The 25,902-nt window shown below is 36.5% G+C and overlaps 1 protein-coding gene across 1 annotated transcript in view; it reads right to left on the bottom strand.

The window, feature by feature from the left end:
- The window catches only part of LOC127545750 (PDZ domain-containing protein 2-like), a 102,997-nt gene extending 79,830 nt beyond the window's left edge, over positions 1–23,167 (bottom strand). The window contains exons 1-2 of the mRNA XM_051973226.1: positions 23,121–23,167; positions 13,577–14,006 (exon numbers count right to left, since the gene is read on the bottom strand). Of these exons, the coding sequence (XP_051829186.1) occupies positions 13,577–14,006; positions 23,121–23,167 (477 nt within the window). The remainder of the gene's footprint in view (positions 1–13,576; positions 14,007–23,120) is intronic.
- Positions 23,168–25,902: the final 2,735 nt, after the last annotated feature.

The raw sequence follows: 25,902 nt of genomic DNA, 5'->3' as shown, positions 1-25,902 counted from the left end.
TGCTACCCCTGGATTCAGTCTTTAAAAAAAAATGACACATGCCTTTTAGCAAATACTATGTAAATACTAGAGCCATCTTGAACCAGCATATAAAAACTGATCATTAAATTTGTAGTACCTTAGAGAGTGGCAAACATTATCAATTTAGGATTTGGATTATTATTTTGCTGATTGTCTAGACACAAGAAAATGAAGGAAAAAATTCTAATAAATACAGATTAAATTTAAGGTACGTTGTGTGAATATCCCTTTATCACTCCTCCCCCAAGTTGATTATTAAACATTTACAATCTCATCCCAGTGAAAGGAGCTGCTATGTTCAAAAAGTATAAACATCTCTGAAATCCTGTGAAAAGAAATATTATGTTCAAAAATCTTAGTATTTCTGAAATCCTGTAATTTTGAGATTCAGGAGAGGCAGTGGGGTATAATGAACAAACATGAAGAGTGAAGAGACCTGAAGTTTTGCTTTTATTGAGATATGACTCACACGGGGAGGTCTAACTTCTGGTTTTCCTACCATATCAGATCATGAAAATTTCCCCCCATTACTTGAAAAATTCAATTAGATGTTACTGCTTTTTTTTCCCTGTAAGTATCAGGAGCTTGTAGGCAAAGAATGAAATTCAGTAAAGAAATATACTCTACAAACATTAACAGCTGTAGTTTTTGCCCTTCTTAGAGTGATAAAATTCTGGAATTTTACAAGTCAAGTCAACAAGTGTCAATTAAGCCCCCGCGTCCTAAGTCTCTGTACTAGGGATAAAAGAAAGGCCAGGAGACTGTCCCTAATTTCAAGCAGCTCACAGTCCTTGGGTAAAACAGCACACAAGCAAGACCATACAGATAAGACAGATAATAATAGTTTGGGATAATCAATAGAGGGAAGCAGCAATAATTAAGGGGAGTCAGGTATGATTTTTAGCTGGAACTTGACAGAAATCAGCAAAGCCAGGAAGCAGATGGGAAAGAACTCTAATAATGAGTGGCAGCCAGTGAAAATGCCCAGAGTTAGAAGAACAAAAGGTCAAGAATTTCAAAGGAACTAATGAAAAAAATCAAATGAAGGTGCCCTAGCTGTAGCAGATCTAAAACTATATTATAAAGCAGTAGTCACCAAAACCATTTGGTATTGGCTAAGAAATAGACTAGTTGATCAGTGGAATAGATTAGGTTCACAGGACAAAACAGTCAGTAACTATAGCAATCTAGTATTTGACAAACCCAAAGACTCAGCTTTTGGGATAAGAATTCATTATTTGACAAATACTACTGGAAAATTAGAAACTAGTATGGCAGAAACTAGGCATTGACCCACACCTAATACCATATATCAAGATAAGGTCAAAATGGGTTCATGATCTAGACATAAAGAATGATATTGTAAACAAATTAGAAGAACACAGGATAGTTCACCTCTCAGATTTGTGGAGGAGGATGGAATTTGTAACTAAAGGAGAACTAGAGATCATTATTGATCACAAAATAGATAATTTTGATTATATTAAGTTAAAAAGTTTTTTGAACAAACAAAACTAATGCAGACAAGATTAGAAGGGAAGCAATAAACTGGGAAAACATTGTTACATTCAAAGGTTCTGCTAAAGGCCTCATTTCTAAAATATATAGAGAACTGACTCAAATTCATAAGAAATCAAGACATTCTCCAATTGATAAATGGTCAAAGGATATAAACAGACAATTCTCAGATGAAGAAATTGAAACTATTTCTAGCCATATGAAAAGATACTCCAAATCATTATTAATCAGAGAAATGCAAATTAAGGCAACTCTGAGATACCACTACACACCTGTCAGATTGGCTAGAGTGACAGGGAAAGATAATGCGGAATGTTGGAGGGGATGTGGGAAAACTGGGACACTGATACATTGTTGGTGGAATTGTGAACACATCCAGCCATTCTGGAGAGCAATTTGGAACTATGCTCAAAAAGTTATCAAACTGTGCATACCCTTTGATTCTGCAGTGCTACTTCTGGGCTTATATCCCAAAGAGATACTAAAGAAGGGAAAGGGACCTGTATGTGCCAAAATGTTTATGGCAGCCCTGTTTGTAGTGGCCAGAAACTGGAAACTGAATGGATGCCCATCAGTTAGAGAATGGCTGGGTAAATTGTGGTATATGAATGTTATGGAATATTATTGTTCTGTAAGAAATAACCAACAGGATGATTTCAGAGAGTCCTGGACCTACATGAACCGATGCTAAGTAAAACGAGCAGAACCAGCAGATCAATATACACAGCAACAACAAGACTACACGATGACCAATTCTGATGGATGTGGCTCTCCTCAACAATGAGATGATTCAAACCCGTTTCAATTGTTCAGTTATGAAGAGAGTCATCTACACCCAGAGAGAGGACTGTGGGAACTGAGTGTAGACCACAACATAGAATTTTCACTCTTTTTGTTGTTGGCTTACGTTTTTATTTTCCTTCTCAGGTTTTTCTTTCTAGATCTGATTTTTTTTTGTGCAGCAAGATAACTGTATAGATATATATACGCACGCACGCGTGTGTGTGTGTGTGTGTGTGTGTGTGTGTGTGTGTGTTTTGGATTTAATACATAATTTAACATATTTAACATGTATTGGACTAACTGCCATTTAGGGGAGGTAGGGAGAGGAAGGAGGGGAAAATTTGGAACAGAGGTTTTGCAAAGGTCAATGCTGAAAAAATTACCCATGCATATGTTTTGTAAATAAAAAGATATAATAATAATAATAAATTTTTTTAAAGAAAAGAAAATGTCCAGAGTTGGAAGATGAAGTGTCTTAACAGCGAGGAGACCTATGCCACTGGGTTGCAGAATAAGTTATGGTGAGGTGAAATAATTAATGTCTGACAAAATAAATCGAGCCTATTCTAACCTCCTACTCAATACAGGAATCCTTTCTAAAATACTTCTGTCAAAAATTTGGCTTCTGCTTGAATACCTTCCCTGACAGAGAGTTCACTACAAGGAAACTCAATCCATTTAGGGAAATTTCTAATTGTTTAAAAATTCCTTTTTACAGTAAACCAAAATCTACCTCCCTATAACTTCAATCCTCTAGTACAAGTGCTGTTCTCTAAGGCAATACAGACTGAATCTATACCTTCCTTCACCTATTGTCCAAAGATGTATGCCATCCTTCCTCCAACTTTACCTCTCACCTCCCCACTCTCACTTCTCTTCAAATTCATCTTCGATTTTGAACTTGCAATGACAGCCATGGCTGAGAAACCCAAAGGAATGTGGCCAAGGACAGAATTAGAGAGGTAAAGAAGACAGAGATTATAGGAGCAGCAAGAACCTACAAGGCTCACCAGGTAGATCTCCAATTTCTCTGAATATCACCTTAAATGCATTCTGAGAGAATGCAAGAGAAAGAAAAGTTGTTTAAGAACAATATCCTCAAATTTCCTACTCAGGTATTAGAGTAAAAAGGAACATGAGAGTTAGGCCCACCCTTTTATTTTCCAAATGAATAAAGTAAGAATCATCCCTCTTCCAATCTTGAAGATCCCTCAACATTTGAGGAAAAAAAAATATATATATATATATATATATATATATATATATATATATATTATATATATATATAAAATCTCACTTAAAACATTGCTACATTGCTTGCCCTCTAGGGGAGGAGGTGAGGGGAAAGAGGGGAAAATCTGAAATACAAGATTATGCAAGGGTCAATGTTGAAAAATTATCTGTGCATATGTTTTGAAAATAAAAAGCTTTATTTAAAAAAAATTGCTACTGGTCATGAGCAAAGAAACTGGATATATCAGATGAGCCCGAGAATTGTAGACTCAGAAAAAAAAAAGTGTAAGTTAACAAGACTTGAAGAGACAAAAGAATGTGGGGCTCTGCCTCTGATAGCACATTAAGGGGGGGATGGTTGGCAAGTGATAATTCTTTATAAGAAGAGGTCATGCTTAATTATTAGGTCAGAATGGCTCATTTATCATGTAACAGAAAGCTCTGCTCCCCACTTGCTTTGATTTTCCTGATTGTCTAGATCCTCATTCTCACTTTTTATGTCTAGGATCATAGGATTTTGGGTCTGGAAAGCAACTCAGCAATTACCTAATCTCACCGAGTCATTTTACAAATGAGGAAAGTGAATTGATTTCTCCAAAGACAGGCGGGTAGTGAGAATAGGGATTTGAACTGGATTACTCTACTTCCCAGTTCCATTCTACTTCCCAAGACACCACACTAAGTGTCGACTCCTCCAACTCTGACCCAGTCTCAATTCTTTACAACCCTTTTTTTTTTTTTTTTTTTTTTTTTAATCATCTCCGCTGATAGAAGGGCTCCTTCTTATACTTTCCAACGGGCCGGACCCTCAGGCCTCAATTATTCAAATGGTGTTTTGTAGTTGCCCCTGCAGATTGTGTGGTCAGTCCTTCCCTACCCTCACAGATGTGAAGAGTGGTTTAATTGCTAGGGAACACAACTGGTCAATCTTTGCCTAGTTCGTACAATCATTGATCTGGAGCTGGAAGGATCTCAAAGGCATAGGATCATGGGTCCAACAAAACATCTGATCCAACTGACTTGCTCAAAGACACTGAGGTTATGAGTATCAGAGGTGATATTTGAACCCAAATTTTCTGGCACAAAGCCAATGGTCTTTCCTTTGTTGCACTACTCTGCTTTCTGATCAAGGCTGCCTGAACCTGGTGTCTCTCATCTGTGGAGAAAAATAAGTGGCACAGTGCGCAGAATACTAGGTATGGAGTCAGGAAGCCCCACGTTGGAATCTGCCTATTAGCTGTGTGACTCTAGAGAAGTCACTTAACACTGTTCATCTATAATACAGAGGCAATAATTGCACCTATCTCTCAGGGTTGTGAGGATCCACTGAGAACATATTTGTAAAGTACTTAGCACAGCGCCTACAACACAGTAAGTGGTATATAAACACTTATTCCCCTCTTCTCTTTTGACAAACCACACTTTGATCTATGACAATTAGAAGGTTCTGAATAAATGTCCTATGAAGCAAGGATTATAAAACAAGCCCTAGGTTAAATAAAAATATTTCTATCATTCCCCCTTTTCCTCTGGAGGATAATTTCTGTAGGTCTTATGAAGCTGGAAAGGCTTTCAAAGACCAGCCCAAAGGAGCTGAGCAAAGCCTAGAGAGACTCATCGCTGCGGGGAGCCACAGGTTGAATACTTTTTCTAATGTGGTATCTTTCAGACCAACTTTTAAGTCCATAAGTTCTGCAACCTTGTGGATGGAGGGAGTTCTCAAACTAACAAAATCCCAGGTCTTTGAAGCACAGTCACCTGATTGGTGCTTCACCTTCTTTGGAAGTAGTTGACACATTTCAATTTTCTTGCCAAAGGCCACCTTTTAAATTGCCCTTGACCCTAAGCAAAGGTGCTTCTCTCCTGTGCTGGTGCTCATCCTCAGCTCCATCATTCAATGTTTCTTTCTTTGTGTGTGGGTGTGTGTGTGGGTGTGATTTGTTTTTTTTTTTTTTAATTTTATTTAATAATAACTTTATATTGACAACCCATGCCAGGGTAATTTTTTTTACAACATTATCCCTTGCACTCGCTTCTGTTCCGATTTTTCCCCTCCCTCCCTCCACCCCCTCCCCTAGATGGCAAGCAGTCCTATATATGTTAGATATGTTGCAGTATATCCTAGATACAATATGTTTGCAGAACCGAACAGTTCTCCTGCTGCACAGGGAGAATTGGATTCAGAAGGTAAAAATAACCCAGGGAAAAAACCAAAAATGCAAATAGTTCATATTCATTTCCCAGTGTTCTTTCTTTGGATGTAGCTGCTTCTGTCCATCATTTATCAATTGAAACTCAGTTAGGTCTCTTTGTCAAAGAAATCTACTTCCATCAGAATACATCCTCATACAGTATCGTTGTTGAAGTATATAATGATCTCCTGGTTCTGCTCATTTCACTCAACATCAGTTCATGTAAGTCTCTCCAAACCTCTCTGTATTCATCCTGCTGGTCATTTCTTACAGAACAATAATATTCCATAACATTCATATACCACAATTTACCCAGCCATTCTCCAATTAATGGGCATCCATTCAATTTCCAGTTTCTAGCCACTCCAAACAGGGCTGTCACAAACATTTTGGCACATACAGGTCCCTTTCCCTTCTTTAGTATCTCTTTGGGGTATAAGCCCAGTAGTGGCACTGCTGGATCAAAGGGTATGCACAATTTGATAATTTTTTGGGCATAATTCTGTATTGCTCTCCAGAATGGTTGGATTCGTTCACAACTCCACCAACAATGCATCAGTGCCCCAGTTTTCCTGCATCCCCTCCAACATTCATCATTATTTTTTCCTGTCATCTTAGCCAATCTGACAGGTGTGTAGTGGTATCTCAGAGTTGTCTTAATTTGCATTTCTCTGATTAATAGTGATTTGGAACACTCTTTCATATGAGTGGTAATAGTTTCAATTTCATCATCTGAAAATTATCTGTTCATATCCTTTGACCATTTATCAATTGGAGAATGGCTTGATTTCTTATAAATTTGAGTCAGTTCTCTATATATTTTGGAAATGAGGCCTTTATCAGGACCTTTAATTGTGAAGATGTTTTCCCAGTTTGTTGCTTCCCTGCTAATCTTGTTTGCATTTGTTTTGTTTGTACAAAGGCTTTTTAATTTGATATAATCAAAATTTTCTATTTTGTGATCAGTAATGGTCTCTAGTTCATCTTTGGTCACAAATTTCTTTCTCCTCCACAAGTCTGAGAGATAAACTATCCTATGTTCCTCTAATTTATTTATAATCTCGTTCTTTATGCCTAGGTCATGGACCCATTTTGATCTTATCTTGGTATATGGTGTTAAGTGTGGGTTCATGCCTAATTTCTGCCATACTAATTTCCAGTTATCCCAGCAATTTTTATCAAATAATGAATTCTTATCCCAAAAGTTAGGATCTTTGGGTTTGTCAAATACTAGATTGCTATAGTTGACTGTTCTGTCTTGTGAACCTAACCTTTTCCACTTATCAACTAATCTATTTCTTAGCCAATACCAAATGGTTTTGGTGACTGCTGCTTTATAATATAATTTTAGATCAGGTACAGCTAGACCACCTTCATTTGATTTTTTTTTTCACTAATTCCCTTGAGATTCTTGACTTTTTATTGTTCCATATGAATTTTGTTGTTGTTTTTTCTAGATCATTAAAATATTTTCTTGGAAGTCTGATTGGTATAGCGCTAAACAAATAGATTAGTTTAGGGAGTATTGTCATCTTTATTATATTCACTCGGCCTATCCAAGAGCACTTAATATTTTTCCAATTATTTAAGTCTGACTTTATTTGTGTGGAAACTTTTTTGTAATTTTGCTCATGTAATTCCTAACTTTCCTTTGGTAGATAGATTCCCAAATATTTTATGCTATCGGCAGTTATTTTGAATGGAATTTCTCATTGTATCTCTTGCTGTTGGATTTTGTTGGTGATGTATAAAAATGCTGAGGATTTATGGGGATTTATTTTGTATCCTGCTACTTTGCTAAAATTATGAATTATTTCTAATAGCTTTTAGTAGAATCTCTGGGGTTCTCTAGGTATACCATCATATCATCTGCCATCATTCAATGTTTCATCTCAAGTGGGCCTCCATCCAAAATGTGGGCTACAGCTGCACAGACCCAGCTCTTTATTCCTACGTGTTAACAAAGAAATAGAGAACTAGGAAAGAGATTAAAATCCAGGACACATTCATAAGGTCCCTCATGACCTACTTAAGAAGGAGGTACAAAGAAAGGTTGTTTCTAGTGAGAAGACCATGTTTATATGCATGTAAATATGCATAAGTACATAAATCTACTCCTTGACATTCGTAGATAGAGATGTGTCTCAAATGTCCACAGTAACGGTAGGACAGGGCCGGCATGGAAAACTGGAGCAGAGACACAAGTCCAATTCCTCTCCTGACAAAACTTGCAATCACCAGGAAACCCTCCAGGAAATTTGAGAGTTGTCATCTAATCAAGGGAAAAGAAGAAATGGCCCCTATACTGACATTGAGTAGAAGAAGTGAATACAATCCACAGGCTGCATGTCATCATCAAGAAAAGTTGAAATGGTAGAAATAAAAGAGCTCTGACAAAACTAAAGCACTGATAAAAATCAGAAAATTATCATTATCGGCCACAATCCCTGAAATGTTCTACAAACAAGCAAGATTCTATAAGTGAACATGCTGTAGACAGCACCACACGCACTCTCAAAACTGTTGCCAGTAACTACAGTGGCACGAGAGTCACCTGCCTCATGACCGGTTCTCCAAGATCCAGACTTGTAACTGGGGAGCTGTTGGAAATGTGGCTTATGAATTATCCTCTCAGCCCTCATACACTTCTAAGATTACCTAGCGCCCCAGCTTCCAGATGCAGGACCAGAAAGAAGGCTGGTCTGGCTCACTGCCGATGGGTAGGCTTTTTGCTCTGTCTCCCCTGGCTGATAATCTGTATAATTAGATATACACATGTATACGCACACTCACAAATCTCTTTATATATGATCACACATATATACAAACTTACAAATGCATATGTAGAACCTTCACAAAAAACTCTTGCTTAAGGTGAGTAATAAATCAATCAATAAGCTTTTACTATGTACCTCTTCTGTGCCAGACACTGTGCTAGTTATAGGGGATAAAATATAATAAATGAAACAATCCAAATGTAAAGATCTTATACTTCCTTAACTTAGAAAAGAATACTAAATTGATTTGTATCCCTGCATGGATAATAAAGACTTACACATCTATATACACATCCATATATTTATGCATACATACATAGGTACTTATACATGTGTTTTCTTAAGTTTGGGATGAAGGCTCTTAAGTTCGTTTGTATTTTTAAAAATTTTTGTCTTTATAATATGTATGTAGCCATTTTATATAAATAGACATACTACTTATTTGAAAATTATATGGGCTCACCAATAAAAAATATAATTTTAATAAAAACTGGGGTGGGGGATTGGAATATGTTTTTGCATAATGCATAGTCTTAAAAGGAGTGCTAGTTTACAAAATAAAAATAATTGATGGATAAAGATCTGAATAATGGTTATGAGCCTTTGTTGAATTTTTCTAAAACTTAATTCATTAATAAAGAGGAAAAGGAAGAACACTGGCATGTTTTTTCTCTCATTATTCAAACAGAATGGAAGTTTTCCCAAAGGAAATACTTAAGGTAAACTGCCAATTTATGTTTTTCTGGAAAATCCATTTTATAGCTTGACCTTGGTCTCAACCCACTCTATAAAAATGGGGTCTCACTCGGGTTATGGAGGACATTTCTTCTTTTTGTTGGAGGCTTTCAAGAAGGCTGCTGTCCTCAGGACTGTCCAGTTTTCAAAAGGTGCAGTGGATGAATGGGGAAAAGCTACAATGCATTCTTTTGACTCTTTGCCAATCAAAGGCAAAGGAAGAAGCCCGGTTGGGGAGAGAAACCTGTGCTTACCTCGAGTTTGTAAGACCCTATGACTCACCATGAAAATGCAGTCTTGGTGGTTATGAAACAAAATGACAGATCTCATTTGCAGGAACTTCAGACTGAGATCTTACTGACAGTGCTTAGAGCACTGTCTACCTGTGCCCATATTACTAGTGGCCCCCAGTGCTGCTCCACCATGAATTTCGACTGGTCTCTCAGAAATTAAAAAAAAAAATCTAATGATCATTTACTTTCTAAATACGAACATTTTTTCTTTATTTTTTTTTTAAAGAATAGCTTGTTTATACTTAAAACTTTTTTCTAACTACATGTAAAAACAAATTAAAAAAAAAAATTTTTTTAATTTTGAGTTTCAAATTCTCTCCTTCCCTCCTCTCACATTGTGAAGGCAAGTAATTTGATATAGATTATACATATGCAGTCATGCCAAAGAGCAGATGTGGGAATTCTTAAAATTCCCACATAAAATTCTTAATTATGATTAAAAAAAAAAAAAAAAAAAACCATGATTGTTACCTTCAATTACTCATAGTTTCTTTCTTCACAAAATGAAGGGAACATTTAAAAATAAATAAATAAATAAATGCCCTGTAAGATCTTGTCTAGCTCTAAATCCATGATCTCATATTCCTAATTTGGTCCAATGAACTCTCAGAAAGGATATTCACTAACTTCCGCTGGAAAGAAAAGATCTCTTTCTAAAACATCTTGAACCAAATGCTCTTTTTTTTCCCACAAGGGATGTGCATTAGTTCAAATCAAGACCTACTTCTGTCAGCTGTAAAAAAAAATAAAACTAAAAATAAAAAGCTTTAACCTTCCTAAGGATTAAGACAAAAAGATCTTAACTTATTTATTCCATCCTGGCTTTCTTTTCATAAGTCGATTTTTTTCCTTACTATTTTCTCTCCCCTCCCCAATTCAATGGATTATTAAATAGAGCATCAAAGTCATTCACTTAATTTTCTAAATGAGATGAAAGCTACATCTCTTTGCTTTTCATTGACCCATTTCTTTTGCTTGTTAGCAGAAAGTAAACTTAAAACACTTTCTTCCATCTTCTCATTAATTTATTCATTCTCCAAATACCTACTGGATATCCATAGTATGCAAGGCAAAGCACTATGTGAAAAATACAATTCTCCAGAGATCATAAAGAAAGAACACTGTCATTTGGATGGTTCTACTGTGGATCTGCTGAATTCATTACAGTCATTGATCACAACATATGTGATTCCAGGCAAAGCTATAAAGTTGCGAAATTTATTTTGTCTCCATATTCTCAATCTGTCTCTCTGCCACTCGCCATTCCCTACTCTCACATATCCCTTCCTTAGGGGGTTTCTCCTTTAACTTCATTACTTATAACTTCATAAGCGCCTTCAAACTCCAAAGTTAAGGTCTTATCAGGGCAAGGCCACTACCTTTCCTAAAATTTTTGCACAAAAAAGACATCTCAAGAGGGTACATATTCTATGCAAAAGTCCAAATATGTATGTTATTTGTTTATTTATTGGGGAAGGGAGAAAGCAATCATAAGTGATTTGTGCAGGGTCACACAGCTACTAAGTGTCTGAGGCCACATTTGAACTCAGGTCCCCCTGACTACAGAGTTAATGCTCCATCCATAAATATATGAATTACAAGGAAAATATATGCATATGTACACACACATAATATGTATGTGGTTATGTTTATGTTTTTAATTAAAAAAATAGATCTCAAATAGTGAAATTTCAGGGAAGTATTTAGAGAACAGGGAAATTTTGCAGACACCAGCTAGATAGCTCTCTAGTATTCCCATGTTTCCTATACTAGACCAGGTCCATGACAGTTGGAATGAGAGTTTATGTGACTTGTATAGAGACATTTAGGTGAAAATAGATACAGTACTAGCTCTAGTGTCAAGAGGACCTGAGTTCAAATCTAACATCAGTAACTTAGCAGTCATGTGACTCTGAGTAAATTTCTGTCTCCCTCAGTTTCCTCATTTGTAAAATAGAGATAATAATAGCATCTATCTACCAGCATTGTTGTGAGGTAGTATTTGTAAATCTTAAAGTGCTATATAAATGCTATTATTATAATTGTACATAGCTTCCACATTTATTTTTTTTTCCTGAAGCAACTGGGGTTAAGTGACTTGCCCAGGGTCACACAACTAGGAAGTATTAAGTGTCCAAGACCAGATTTGAATTCAGGTCCTCCTCACTTCTGGGCTGGTGCTCTATCCACTGTATCACCTAGCTGCTCCCCTCCTCCTTCCCCCCCACATTTAACTTTGTTGGAATTTAGTGGTAAGAATTATTATGATCCCATTTAAATGTTCCTAGCTTTGAACTCTCTTGAAAACAGATGTTATGGCTCTAGATGCTATGGCTTATTCTCCCAGATAATATTGCTTTATTTTGATGTTTATTTTATCATCTGAACTGCCACCAGAAATACATGAACTTGTGGTGACAATTCCTCTAGTGACAGCCTCTGATGAAAAAGGATGTGGCTGCAGCAGAACTCACGAAACTCCAAATAGAATTACAATAATTTAGTATCACTTGAGGAGCAGTAAGTAGGGATTTTCGTTTTTTTCTTAATTCCTTTCTTTTTTCCCTTCTTTCTTCTTTAAAGTATGATAGAATGATACAAACAAGGAAAAGACATTATTATGTAACTTTTCTGCCTTCTCTGATCATTTGTCTGAACAAGTTCATTTGCTGGCCAGGAAATACAAAAGTCATTCTATCTATGTTTGAATTCAGTGCTCAATTTTCCAATTTTAAAACTATTTTAAAGTAGTATATACAAGCATGCTCCACATAATCTAGCTTCAATCAATGTCACTTTGTATAATGGCATCATTAATAGATTACTGAGAGGCAACAAAGCATAGAGAATAGGAGAGGAGTGTTGGGTGCTCAAGACCAGGATTCAAATGATGCTTCTGAGACTTTCTATCTCTAAGACCCTTTAGCAAGCAACTTCCTCATTGCCTCGGGTAATTTTTTTTAAAACTATAAGCTGATAAAGAGTTGTGAATCTAAATTGGTGGGAAGCATTTTCCCACAACCTGCTGCCTACTTTATGAATTTTCTACACCAATGACATCATGGATCCAAAGCAAGAAAAAAGAGAGAGAGAGAGATAGATATTTGCTGGCCAGTCATCTTTATCAAGACTTCAGTGTTGATATTTCCTCACGATCTTTTCATTCATATATAGGAAATACAAATTAGATTTGTGATGTCATTAGTTTGGGAACTGCCAGAAAGAAAATTCTCTCATCCAAGAGTGATCTCCTAGTATTCCACAACTTGATGGTCTTAGCCTGCTATCCCAAGAGATCAGGTTACTTGTCCATGATCACACAGCCAAGACGTAACAGAGGCAGGCTTAGAGATTTTTTTTTTTAAACTGTAAGGTCAAGCAGGATGAATACAGAGAGGACTGGCAAGACTTACATGAACTGATGCTAAGTGAAATGAGCAGAACCAGGAGATCATTATATACCTCATCAACGATACTGTTTGAGGATGTATTCTGATGGAAGTAGATCTCTTCGATAAAGAGAGCTAATTCAGTTTCAATTGATCAAGGATGGATAGAAGCAGCTACACCCAAAGAAAGAACACTGGGAGATGAATATAAACTGCTTGCATTTTTGTTTTTCTTCCCGGGTTATTTCTACCTTCTGAATCCAATTCTCCCTATGCAACAAGAAAACTGTTCGGTTCTGCACACATATATTATATCTAGGATATACTGTAACCTATTCAACATGTAAAGGACTGCTTGCCATCTGGGGGAGGGGGTGGAGGAAGGGAGGGGAAAAATCGGAACAGAAGTGAGTGCAAGGGATAATGCTGTAAAAAATTACCCTGGCATGGGTTCTATCAATAAAAAGTTATTTTAAAAAATAAAATAAAATAAAATAAAAATAAACTGTAAGATCAGTTCTCCATCCACTCTACCATGTTGTCTCTGATATACATAGATTTATGTTCTTGTCCTCCATCTCCATCATCAGGTTTTAGATTAGACTATTATCTTCTAAGGTAAAATTAAATCTTACCTGTGTCAGATGGTCACTTGGCTTGAAATCAGACTTTCCTTCAGATAAGCGAGGTCTATAATGGCCCGTGACTAGAGGAACCTCTGTATTTGGCAACTGTTCATCTGTCCTGTCACCCACTTCCATGGTCTCTAGCCGCGGGCCACCCATCTCCATGAGGGCACAATGTCCATTCTCTAGCTCAGAGTCCTGATTGTTCCTGTTCTCCCCACTGTCCTTACTGACAGATGACCTGGAGATGACTCCAAATTTCCTTGTTCTCTTCCCATTTTGCACCAGACGGCTGCTGGGCTCTGAGGTAGGAGTTGCTTTAGGTTCACAGCTGTTGCTGTTGTTGCCATTAGAAGGAGGGAGAGGAGCCTTGCGCTTAATGCGGCGTAGCATGATTAGGTAGATAAAGCCGCCATTCCAGCACTGATCAGCCAGATAACTGCAGATAAAATAAAAGAAGAATTTGTGAAAATCTTGCTAATGTCCAAAGTAAAAAACAGTTAGAAAGGATGTCTATCCCTCTCCATCCTACTTCTTATTCCCAATAGCCAACAGGATATACTTGACTAAATTTAGCCAATAAAAACCAAGTGCTTAAGGCTCCTTAAAAGGTTCTAACAATCCATTCACTTAGCATGAATAGCCAAAGTTGTTTTATGTGAATGTGACTCAACAAGAAATAACTAACAAAAGTAATCTAGAGTCAGGCTCCACAGAATGGCATAATGAAAACAAAACCAATCCTTGTTCGTGGTTGGGCCATGACAACATAAAAGTGACATTACTGCCTAAACTAACTGGCAGATTTAGTCCCACACCGATCAAAATACAAAGAAGTTACTTTATAGCACCAGAGAGAGGACACAAGATCAAGAATCTCAAAGTAAATAATGAAAAGTAATAGGAATGAAGGGCCCTAATATTACCAGATCTCAAACTATACCAAACAACAGTCAACATTATTTTGCATTGTTTTGTATATGTTTTTATTTTTAAAGAAAATTGACCAATGGACCAATAGTAAGATCCAAAACCAAGCCAAATGCAGTAGCCTAGTGTTTGATAACTCCAACACCAATTACTAAAGTTAAAAATTCTCTATTCCAACAAAATTTCTGGAACAACTGAACATGTTGGGCAGAAATTACCATAATAATTTTCAAATGGATATGTGACCCAAATATAAAAGGTCATAAAAATATTTGACAAGAATGGAAGGAGGTATCCTGTATAATCATAGTTAAAAGAGAAATTTCTTAACTAAAGCAAGAGACAGAAATGATTGGAGAAGATAAATATGAACAGTTTTAATTACATGAAACTGGAGTTTTGTACAAACAAAATCAATTCAGCTAAAATTAGAACCATTAATTGGGAAAAAGTCTTTGCAAGAATTATTTCTGATAAAATTCTGATAACCTTAAGAACAAGTACCATTTTCTAAAAGAGAAGTTGTCAAAGGATATGACAAAGGAACAAATAACTTTCAAAAAAGAAATATGCAAACAATAACTATTTGAAATAATATTCTGAAACACAACTCAAGCATTACTGTTACTTCATCCCCATCAGGTTGGCAAATATTATAAAACATGAAAATGGAAAGTGTTAAAGAAACTATAAAAAGAAAAGTCTAATAATGCACTGATGGTGGATCTGTGAATTGATGCAACTCTTTTGGCAAACAATTTGGAATTACACCAAAAAAGGTAACAAAACAATATATAACTTTGAACAATAGTACCACCAATAGGCAAGCAGAGTACTTGGAGCATAGTAAGAGAATAATCAGTATTTTATCATCATCTATATATTTTTCTATCATCTATTTACCTAGCTATCTATCTACCTGCTAACCTACTCCAAGGAGATAAAAAAAGTTGTATGTAATTATGTGTAGAGCTATACATAAAATATTTATAGTAGGACTTTTTGTATTAGAAAAGAACTGCAAGGAAACAAGATACCATCAGTTGATAAGTGGCTAAAATACTGTAATCTTTTAATGTAATGGACTATTAATGGCTGCATGAAATGATAAATAATAAACACTTGGGGAGACTTGTAAGTACTAAGAGTGAAATAAGCAGAATAAAGAGAATAACTGATATGATTACAAAAATGTAAAGGAAAACCCTGAAAGACTTCAAAGCTCTGATCAGCATAGTATCTAATCATTTCTACAGAGATATGAAGATAAAGCAGGACTCCCCACCTCTTATTAGAGGAGTGGTGGGGTATAAGTGTAGGATGATACATATATCATCCAGACATAGCCAGTGTGTTCTTTTGTTATGCTTCATGATTATATTTATTTGTATAAGGGTGAGATCTATTGGAGGGCCTAGAAATCATTGGGAAATGAAAATATTAAATATTATGCATCAATAAACCATTTTAAAATAAAAAATCCAATCATATATAACACTAATAAATATTTCTAGTCTTTCAACCACACTGCTTATACCTTGATCATGCTACAGACCTTTCAATTTGGTTTATTATAATTGAAGGCAATGTGATTGGAATGAAAAGATGAATTTTAATTGGAATAAATGCAAAGTCTTACAATTAGATTTTTATTTTTTATAATAATAGCTTTTTATTTTTCAAAATACAAAGATAGTTTTCAACATTCATCCTTGCAAAACCTTGAGTTCCAAATTTTTCTCCCTCCCTCCTCCCTCCTCCTATAGAAAGTAATCCAATATAGGTTAAAGATATGCAATTCTTTTAAACATATTTCTGTATTTATCATATTGTACAAGAAAAATCAGATCAAAAGGAAAAAATGAGAAAGAAAAAAGAACAAGCAAGCAAATAACATCAAAGGTTCACATTTAGTCTCTATAGTCCTCTCTCTGGATGAAGATGGCTCTCTCCATCACAAGTCTACTGGAATTGGCCTGACTCACCTCCTACAATTAGGTTTTTAAAAGATCATTTATTCAATTTCAGAATAGAGGAAGTTGTGATTGACAGAAGCACAGATCAGTCAGTCACTAAACATTTATTAAATACCTAGTATATGTCAGATTGATTGGGACACTAAGAAAGTTAAAAGTCACAAGGAGCTCACAGTCTATGGAAGAAGATCATGCAAATAAGTATGTAGAAACAAGATAAATACAAGAGAGAATTGTCAGAGAGCAGTCACTAGCAAAAAGTCAACTAATTACTATTCAAGTTAAAAAAAAAAAAAAACCAAACCTTAGATATTTAGTTGATAATGAGTTTAATATGACCTCTAAGTGTGTTGTGGTTGCTAAAAAACAAGCAAGTAATCTTAGGCTGTATAAATAGAAATGAGATAACCAAAATTTGTATAAATAATTCATGGTTAACAGAGAAAACATCAGTAACCACAGACCTATATGGTTTCTTTCTCATCTCTACAAAATCATGATGAAGTAATTCATAAATCAATTTCGTGCATCCTAAACAAAGGTTATTAGCAGAGAACAAGCAGGTAATGCTTTGTGAGTAATGTTCAACCAAGGACCACATCTTTTCCATCTGGCAATTAATTATTATAGAGGCATTTAGGTGGTGTTATGGATGGAGAACTGGACCTAGAGTCAAGAAGACTTGAGCTTGAATCTAACTTCATATACTATGTAACCTTGAACAAGCCATTTAACCAGTTTGCCTTAATTTCTTCATCTGTAAAATGTACCTATATTCCAAGATCCTTTTGCAGATCAAATGAAATATTATTTATAAAGCACTTAAAGATACAATGTCTGGCATATAGCAGTCACTACATAATAGTATATGTCATTCACACACATAGTAGTCACTATGTAATAGCTATCATTATTTGATTATAATGTCAAAAACAGAAGGTTTATTGCTTATAGATTTTGAAAAAGCATTTGATTTGAGGAAATAGAATACTGCCATAAAGCTCTTTTATGGTAAACTATTTTTCATTCATACATCAGGATCACCCAGAATTCCCTGGCAGATGTGACACCAAAAATAATACCATTTATTGATAGTGTCATAATGAATTTCAAGTGAAGCAGAAAATGGAGAGAGATATAATCACAAAGATGTTTGCGCTGTGATGGACAGAGTATACAGAGTCCAGGTTATAGAAGGATTTCTTTTGGATGGTGAAGTGTTCCAGTTGCTTCTGTCTGCAGATGACACTGTGCTGTTCTCATTAAGCCCACTGAGACTGAGGAGACTCTTAGATGAGAGCTCTAACCATTCAAAGAATGTTGACCTCTCCATTCACATAGGAAAGGAAATGATTGAATATCTATTGCCCACATTTGCAGGCATGTAATTCAGCTGGTCCAGTTGTGTGTGTAGGGGCGTGGGGGTGTACTGGGCATATTAGCATCTCTCACATGAAGGCCTGAGGGCTACCTTTTTGTCCACCTTCATCCAACTCTCACCTGTGGTTCTAAGAAGTAGCAGGATGCATAGCAGCCACACACTCCAGTAAAACTGCCTTGGCAAATGAACTAAACCAGTCCATTTGAAGGTAATCTGTCAGTGAGGTAGGGGGAGAGCTGTCCAAAGCGTGTAAAGACTTTCCTTGGAGAAATGGGAAGATAAGAATAATTTGTTCCAACAGCCATGAAGGCAGATGTAATGGCTGCTACTGAGCACTTAGAACACAGTCAGATATCAAAGATTCTAAGGTCATCCACTACATCCTGGACCATCGATGGTTGACTCGGCTTCTGTGAGTGAATGAGTGAGAATGACAACTTTGTACAACTTTGCCTTACTTAAAACCAGTTCACAAACTTGTCAAGACACCAACCCCACGATATCATTGGTTCTCTTCAAAAACAAAGAATAATCTGCAATAAATATCTGAGACAGACAATATAAAGGACCAAAGAGTTGAATCCATAATTGAAAAAGAAGGAAGAAACACACAATATTACTTTTGGAAAACTGAACTCATGAAATTGAAGTATTATCCTTTCAATACTAATATTTTACTAATGATTCTATATGACAGCCAGACAGGAACACTATATGGTGGATGTTATGGGGCTGCAACATACAATCGATGAGGAGGGGCAAAGGATCATAGGTGGATGCCCAGAGGGCTCCATTTGTAATCTCACAATGTCATGAGATGTTGAGGGAGGCGCTAGCACTTTGAGTGGGTAAGCTTTTGAAAGAACACGGACAAAAGCCAAACAGAATGGGTAGGCATAGATGGTTTGAGATTCACATCAGTGAAGGGAACTCCCAAGTCAATGAGATCATACAATTATTTAAATATCCAAATAATGAGCAAAAACAAGGGAGGTAACTCCAGATGAGAGTATGGTAGTTTAATCACACATAAAACAATATGTCTTGTCCTAAATTGTGTATTTTAAGTGTGACACTAACAGACTAGCATGGTCCGTGACCAGGTTAATCATGGGCATCTAAATAAGATTATAAAGGAATAATTAAAAGCCAATTAGAGTTTGGAGTTCAATTAATTAGAGGATATTTAGTCAAATGAAGAGACAACATGGGAGAAGAGAATCACTGTCTTCAAATTAGATATTTGGAAGACTGTTATGTACAAGAGGAAGATATTACACAAAGGAAGATTTTAGTCTCTCTTTATAGAGAACCTAGCGACCATAGTGAGCTACTAGTAGAATTAGCAGTAGATTACCTTTTACATAGAATTTTATAGCCTACAAAGCATTTTGTTCACCACAACACTGTAGTTAGCACAAGATTACATGCATTTTATAGATAAAGAAACTGAGGCAGACAAAGTCATCAACTCCCCATCACAGGAAATGTTCAAATAGAGATTCAATAACAATCTGTTAGAGATTATAGAGAGAAGTCCCTTCTAACCCTAATATTCTGGGAGGAAAGTTATCCTTTAAATCAGAGGTATAACACTTACCTCCCTCCAAAATTCTGAATGCAGTCCAAACCAGATTAAGCTGTAATGGGAAATCTTTAACAAAATAAATAAAAATACAATCCAACATAAATAATATTATTTTGTGGTTTTTTACAGGGATTGTTTTCTATTTGAATTTGCTACCACTGTTCCAAACCTATAAAGAGGCACTAGGTTTGTAGCCTACTTAAAGCATGGCTCTCAAGAAGGAAGGATGTTTTATTATAACTCCACCCAAGAACAAAATTCTGAAAATAATTCTGTGTTGTGGGGAAGTGGAGACTGCTGGATTGAAAGACCCAAACTGAAATCCAGACTCTGTCACTTAATTCCTTTGTGAGTTTGGGCAAATACTTAGCTTTGCCTATTTTCTCATCTTTAAAATTAAGGGGATTAGATTAAATCTCTAAAATTCCTTTCACTCTAAAACCTATGGTCTTTAAGGGCTAAAAATCTTTCCTCTAAATCAAAAATTCAACATCTGGTTATATACATTTTCAGGATAGATAGCCCCCCAAAGTTCTTTAGCATATCAGTTGCTAAAATGACATAAACCTTATCTAGGTAACCACTTGATCAGAAAGGTGAGAGAAACTCACCCACATGCTCTTTACCTTCCCCAAAAGCCAGGTCACCAACTTTGACCCCTACATAAGGAAGGGAGAAATCCTTAGTGACCCTGAGGAAATATCTTCACTGGATTCTTGCGGCAAGGTACACATCAATGCTTTCTTCCAAGTGGTAGGTGCTATCAAATGCCAGAAGTTACAAATTCACAATCCAAATCCTCATTAAACCTGTCTAGTTTCCTGCCTCCAAGTTCCCACATTCCCACGCTGACAGCGCCTGGGGCCACAATGACTACCTCCAATAAGTGAATAACAGTTAAGGTTTCCAATGACATCAATGAAGCGGCTTTCCCTTTATGACAGACTCCTACTTCTCCATATACTAAGCGCTGCAAGAAAACTGTCTTTTGCCAGGAAGAGATTAAGATGCTGTCAAGGGAGATCACTGAGACTTGGGTGGTGGGACTAGAAGGTTGTGGGCAGGAACCTAGGCACAAATGGAAGTCTTGGACCATAGAAAGGTAAGTGGGTGTCCGGGGGCACACACACACACACACACACACACACACACACATACACACACAGTGAGGCAGGAGAGAACTCATGTGCCTTTGTGTTGTAACAAAAGCAAAGGCAGCCATTTATCTCCTTAACCACTGCTCTAAGTTGGTTCAGTTAGTGAACCTGTCACAGAAAGAATGATTGTAGAGCTTTTTCCCCCCGGCTTTGCCAATCTCATGCTTCATGGAGAAGGGGAAAGAAGCAGGAGTATGCAAATAGTTGGCTAAAGCCCCCAAATCCTTCTAGACCACAAAGCACCACCTCCTGCCACATCCAGACACCAAAGGGCTGGTATCTGGAAGGTTCGGGAGATAAAGAGATGAAATTTAATCAACTGAGAAAGAGTCTGGCATATGACACTTTAAGCTGTCCCCTAGTTGGAATATATTGATCATCCTATTTTTAAAAGCCACATTTGGATTTCCTTTTTTTTTCATAGGTTACAGGATTTTGGTTTAGAGGTTCTTTTGGACTGTAGTTCTAAACCTGATAGGGACCTTGGAGGCCATTTGGTCTAACTTTCTAATTTTAGAGATGAAGGAACTGAACCACAGGCAGATGAAATGGACTTGTCTACAATCACACAAGTAGCAAGTGATAGTATCAGAATTTCAAGCCCAAACCAGAATTTCCCCAATCTTTTGGGGGAAAAAAGAAAGGAAATCTCCCAAGCAAAGTGAGCCAAGATGAAATAGGATCTCTCAGGAAATGCCTGCTATTTCCATGCATATGTGCACACCTTCAGGATATGATAATAAAATGATGGCAAGATCATAAATAGAAAAGAAGATCAACCTTGACTCTACTACCAATGAACCACGTGACACTGAACAAGTCCCAATTTCTAGGAGCCTTTGTCTGTAAATGAGGAGGCTGAACTTGGGTTGGTAAGATTCCTCCTAAAATTCCCAGTCAAGAGAGGCATTCAAAGAAAAGCTAAGCAAAGCACTTGGGGAGGCTGAAGAAGGGATTCTTGTTTAAAAAAAAAAAAAAAAGTCAAATAAGGGAAATATTTAGGAACAGGAGGTGGACTTTTTGACACTCCTCCAAAAACTCTACACAATATCCTGTCTTATCCCTTTGTTTAAAATTGAGTAGTACACCAGTTGAAATGAAATGGTTTTTTCTTTTGGTTTCTCTTTCCTGACTGACACTTGTCTAGTATTAATGCATTGACATAAATACAAAGTGAGAGGCACAGAGGTCAAACCTGTGAAGTTTTTTCAGAACTTCATAATAAGAGCAAAGAAATAGTGCTAGCTCATTATGGGATGCACAATTGTCATTTGACCAGAAAAGATTATATTTTATCACAATGAAAATAGCCATTCTGCACCTTTTGGAAGCTATAATTTGTTCAATTTTGTTTGACTCTTCATGAAGCCTGAGGATCATAGCATGCTAATAGTATCCATGGGATTTTCTTGGCAAAGACACTTGGAGTAGTTTGCTATTTCCTTTTTCAGGAGGTTATAGCAAAGAGAGTTTAGGTGACTTGGCCAGTGTCACACAGTAAGTTTCTGAGTCCAGATTTAGCCACTGAGCCACCTAGCTGCCTCCTGGAAGTTATGACATGTTATTTCAATTCCTTTGGTTTCATAAAATTGAAAATACTGAAAATCATTCTCTGTGATATACATATGTATACTAACATATTTTTATTTTCATACGATTTCTTTGATTTCCTCTTGTATTTCACTTCCTCCCCCTTCTTAGCTATGGTACAGCAATTAGAATGCTGAGCTTGGAATCAGAAATATCTTAAACTTTAACCTTAGATAGTTTCAAGATATGTGACCCTGAAAGTCACTTAACCTCTGCCTTTTTCAATTTCCTTATCTACAAAATGTAGAAACCTACCTTCCATGGTTGTTATGGGAATCAAATGAGATAATATTTGTAAAATGCTTAGCATAGTGTAAGACATAGTAGATACTTAATAAATGTTTGTTTCCTTCCTTTCTTTCTTCCTTACCAGAATCCATTCTTTATAACAAAGAATTACCAATTCTAAAAAGTAAATATAGATTTCATTTTGAGAATTCTATGACAGCATTGAGATAATTAGTGACACATGAGATTCTACAGACGGCCATAGTTCTTAAATTAATTTCTATCACCTTTCTCTGAAATGAAGTAGAATTTTTAACTTTCATCCGTATTTCATATAGACAAAGCAACAGAAGTGAAGGCGGTAGCTCATTTATTCAGTCATACAATGGAGCAATGATAGTTCTGGGATCATAAATCATAGCTCCTCAGAACCTGAAAATGACTTTTATAAGAGAAATTTTCTTTTCCTCTCCTTCAGTCCCTTTTGTTTGGCCTATAATTTTAGAGAATGGAGCAGGAAGGGGGTATTTGTGATACAATTGTTAAGAGGGGAGAGAGGAAGAGAAGGCAGATAAACAGTGGGTGCCAGCAGCCTTGGGACCCACACCAAACACCTAAGGGGCAGGAGAGAAATAGAGAAAGACAAATCACTTAAAGTCAGTTCTTTTATGATTTGAAGGAAAGCCTTTGGAACAGCACTCACTGCTCCTGAAAAGCTGTGGCACACTTTGATGGGTTGTCAATGCCCATCTCAGCAGTTGCCAAATTGATTTTCCTAAAGCACAGGTAGGATCACATCACTCCTCCACTCACAAAGTTTCAGGTACTACTTTTTGCCCTAAGGAAAAAAAAAACCAAACTCCTCAATTTGTAATTTAATAATATTGTAATTTTCTAGACATGCAAAGATAGTTTTTAACATTCATCTTTCCAAAACCTTGAGTTCAAAATTTTTCTCCCTCTTTTCTCTCCTCCCTAAAGACAACAAGTGATGCTACTATATAACTTAAACTTGTGCAATTCTTCTAAACATTTCCATATTCATCATTCAACTTGGTATCTAAACTCTTCTTAATCAAGCTCTGGGGTCCAGAGATGGACAGGCAAACAATGTACTGTTCTCCATCTAGAATCTTCTATCATCTGACTCTAAGCCTTTAATTAATAAACCATAGCCCTGCCTGAAATGTACTCCCTTTCCACCAATGCAACTTGGAATCCTTAGCTCACTTTCAAGCTCAGCTTAGATAATCATCTCCTACTTGAGACCACTCCAGATTTCTTTGGCTGCTATTGCTCTCCTCCCCGCTAAATCACTTCCTATCTAGATCCCTTTTGTGTTATTTGATTTTGTATTATTTGTTGCATACGTGTTGTATCCCCCCAACAGAATGTAAACTCCTTGAGAGCAGGGACTGTTTTGTCCCGGTATCTCCAGTGCCTGGCACAATGCCTTTATTTGGTAGACAGCTAATCAAACTTTATTTAATGAATGAAACATGAAGCAAAAACTATCGAGTTAAATAGAGTATACATGAATCAATTTAGCCTGAACTTGTGCAATGAGGGATCTAACTACAATAAGACAGCATTTGCATTTTAAATTCTATAGTTCAGACCTTTGCCATATTCACACTGGGCTTTCCCCCAATTATACTGAATGACACCAGGTTCGTTGTATTCCTAGCAACACAGGGGAGTAAATACAGGATCCGGAGGGAACAATTACAGAGATGCTTTTATGACAGCCTCTACAACTCATTCAACTGAGCTGCCAGTGGCAACCCTGGATATGGATATAAGACAAAAGCAGCTAGATTTACCTCCCACATGTAATTCCTCCTGCACTAGAGTGCATGGAATGCTCAGAAACCATTTGTGTTTCCTTTGAAAGTCTGATCAACTGAATTAAATCAAAGAATTGTTTAAAGCTATAAATCTTTGTGTTCCTAGACAATTAAATGTAGAGAGTGTGTGTTATACAGTGTCCCGAAGGTCTGAGAGCAGTTTGAAGCTAGAACAGCACTAAGACTTTTGGGGCAATGCATCTGTACCAACTAACATCTCTGACGGTTCTTGGCTAAAAGGTTAAAAAAAAAAAAAAAAGAATTGAGTTTTTAAATTAGAAGATATCAGTTGGAGTCTAGGCTCTGCACCTTCCTCTTTCTTCAATTTCCTCATAACAGCCCTGTGAAATAAGCTAGTTCAGTTAATATTATCACTTTTTTCACAGATAAGAAAAGAGATAAATGAAGTGACACAGCTGATGTCCTAAGTAGGATTCTAATCCCATTCTCATAATTCCAAGATTTTTACATTCCACCATTCTACCCCCCATCATTTCTACAATATTTATAATTATTCTCTAGCAAGAAAACATTCACTTCTTTTTTTTTTTTTTTTTTTTTTTTTTTTTTTTTGAACTCAGGTTTCCTTTTTTTTTTTTTTTTTTTTTTTTATAATAAATTTTATTTTATTTAATAATAATTTCGCATTGACAGAATCCATGCCAGGATAATTTCTACACGACATTATCCCTTGCAATCACTTATGTTTCGTTTTTTCCCCTCCCTCCCTCCTCCCCCCCCCCAGGATGGCAAGCAGTCCTATATATGCTAAACATGTTGCAGTATATCCTAGATACAATACATATTTGCAGAACCAAACAGTTCTCTTGTTGCACAGGGAGAATTGGATTCAGAAGGTAAAAATAACTCGGGAAGAAAATCAAAAATGCAAATAGTTCACATTCATTTCCCAGTATTCCTTCTTTGGGTGTAGCTGTTTCTGTCCATCATTTCTCCAATGAAACTCAGTTAAGTCTCTTTGTCAGGTAAATCCACTTCCATCAGAATACATCCTCATACAATATCGTTGTCGAAGTGTATAATGATCTCCTGGTTCTGCTCATCTCACTTAGCATCAGTCCATGTAGGTCTCTCCAAGCCTCTCTGTATTCATCCTGCTGGTCATTCCTTACAGAGCAATAATATTCCATAACATTCATATACCACAATTTACCCAGCCATTCTCCAATTGATGGGCATCCATTCATTTTCCAGTTTCTAGCCACTACAAACAGGGCTGCTACAAACATTTTGGCACATACAGGTCCCCTTCCCTTTTTTAGTATCTCTTTGGGGTATAAGCCCAATAGAAACACTGTTGGATCAAAGGGTATGCACAGTTTGATAACTTTTTGGGCATAATTCCAGATCGCTCTCCAGAATGGCTGGATTCGTTCACAACTCCACCAACAATGCATCAATGTCCCCGTTTTCCCGCATCCCCTCCAACATTCATCATTGGAAAACATTCACTTCTAGAACATCTCCAGTATTCTCTGCTTCCCAAGTCAGTCCATGGCCTTTCTGCACAGTTCCAATTGTGAGAAAGTTTTTCCTTATTTTGAACAAAAAGCTATCTTCCTGTAATTTCTACCTACTGGTCTTCTTATGCCCTCCAGGGCCAAGCAGAACAAGTCT

Source organism: Antechinus flavipes, chromosome 1 (genome assembly GCF_016432865.1).
Source record: "Antechinus flavipes isolate AdamAnt ecotype Samford, QLD, Australia chromosome 1, AdamAnt_v2, whole genome shotgun sequence".
Lineage (NCBI taxonomy): Eukaryota > Metazoa > Chordata > Mammalia > Dasyuromorphia > Dasyuridae > Antechinus > Antechinus flavipes.
The sequence above is the reverse complement of the archived record's forward strand: the minus strand, read 5'-3'. Positions and strand labels throughout refer to the sequence as shown.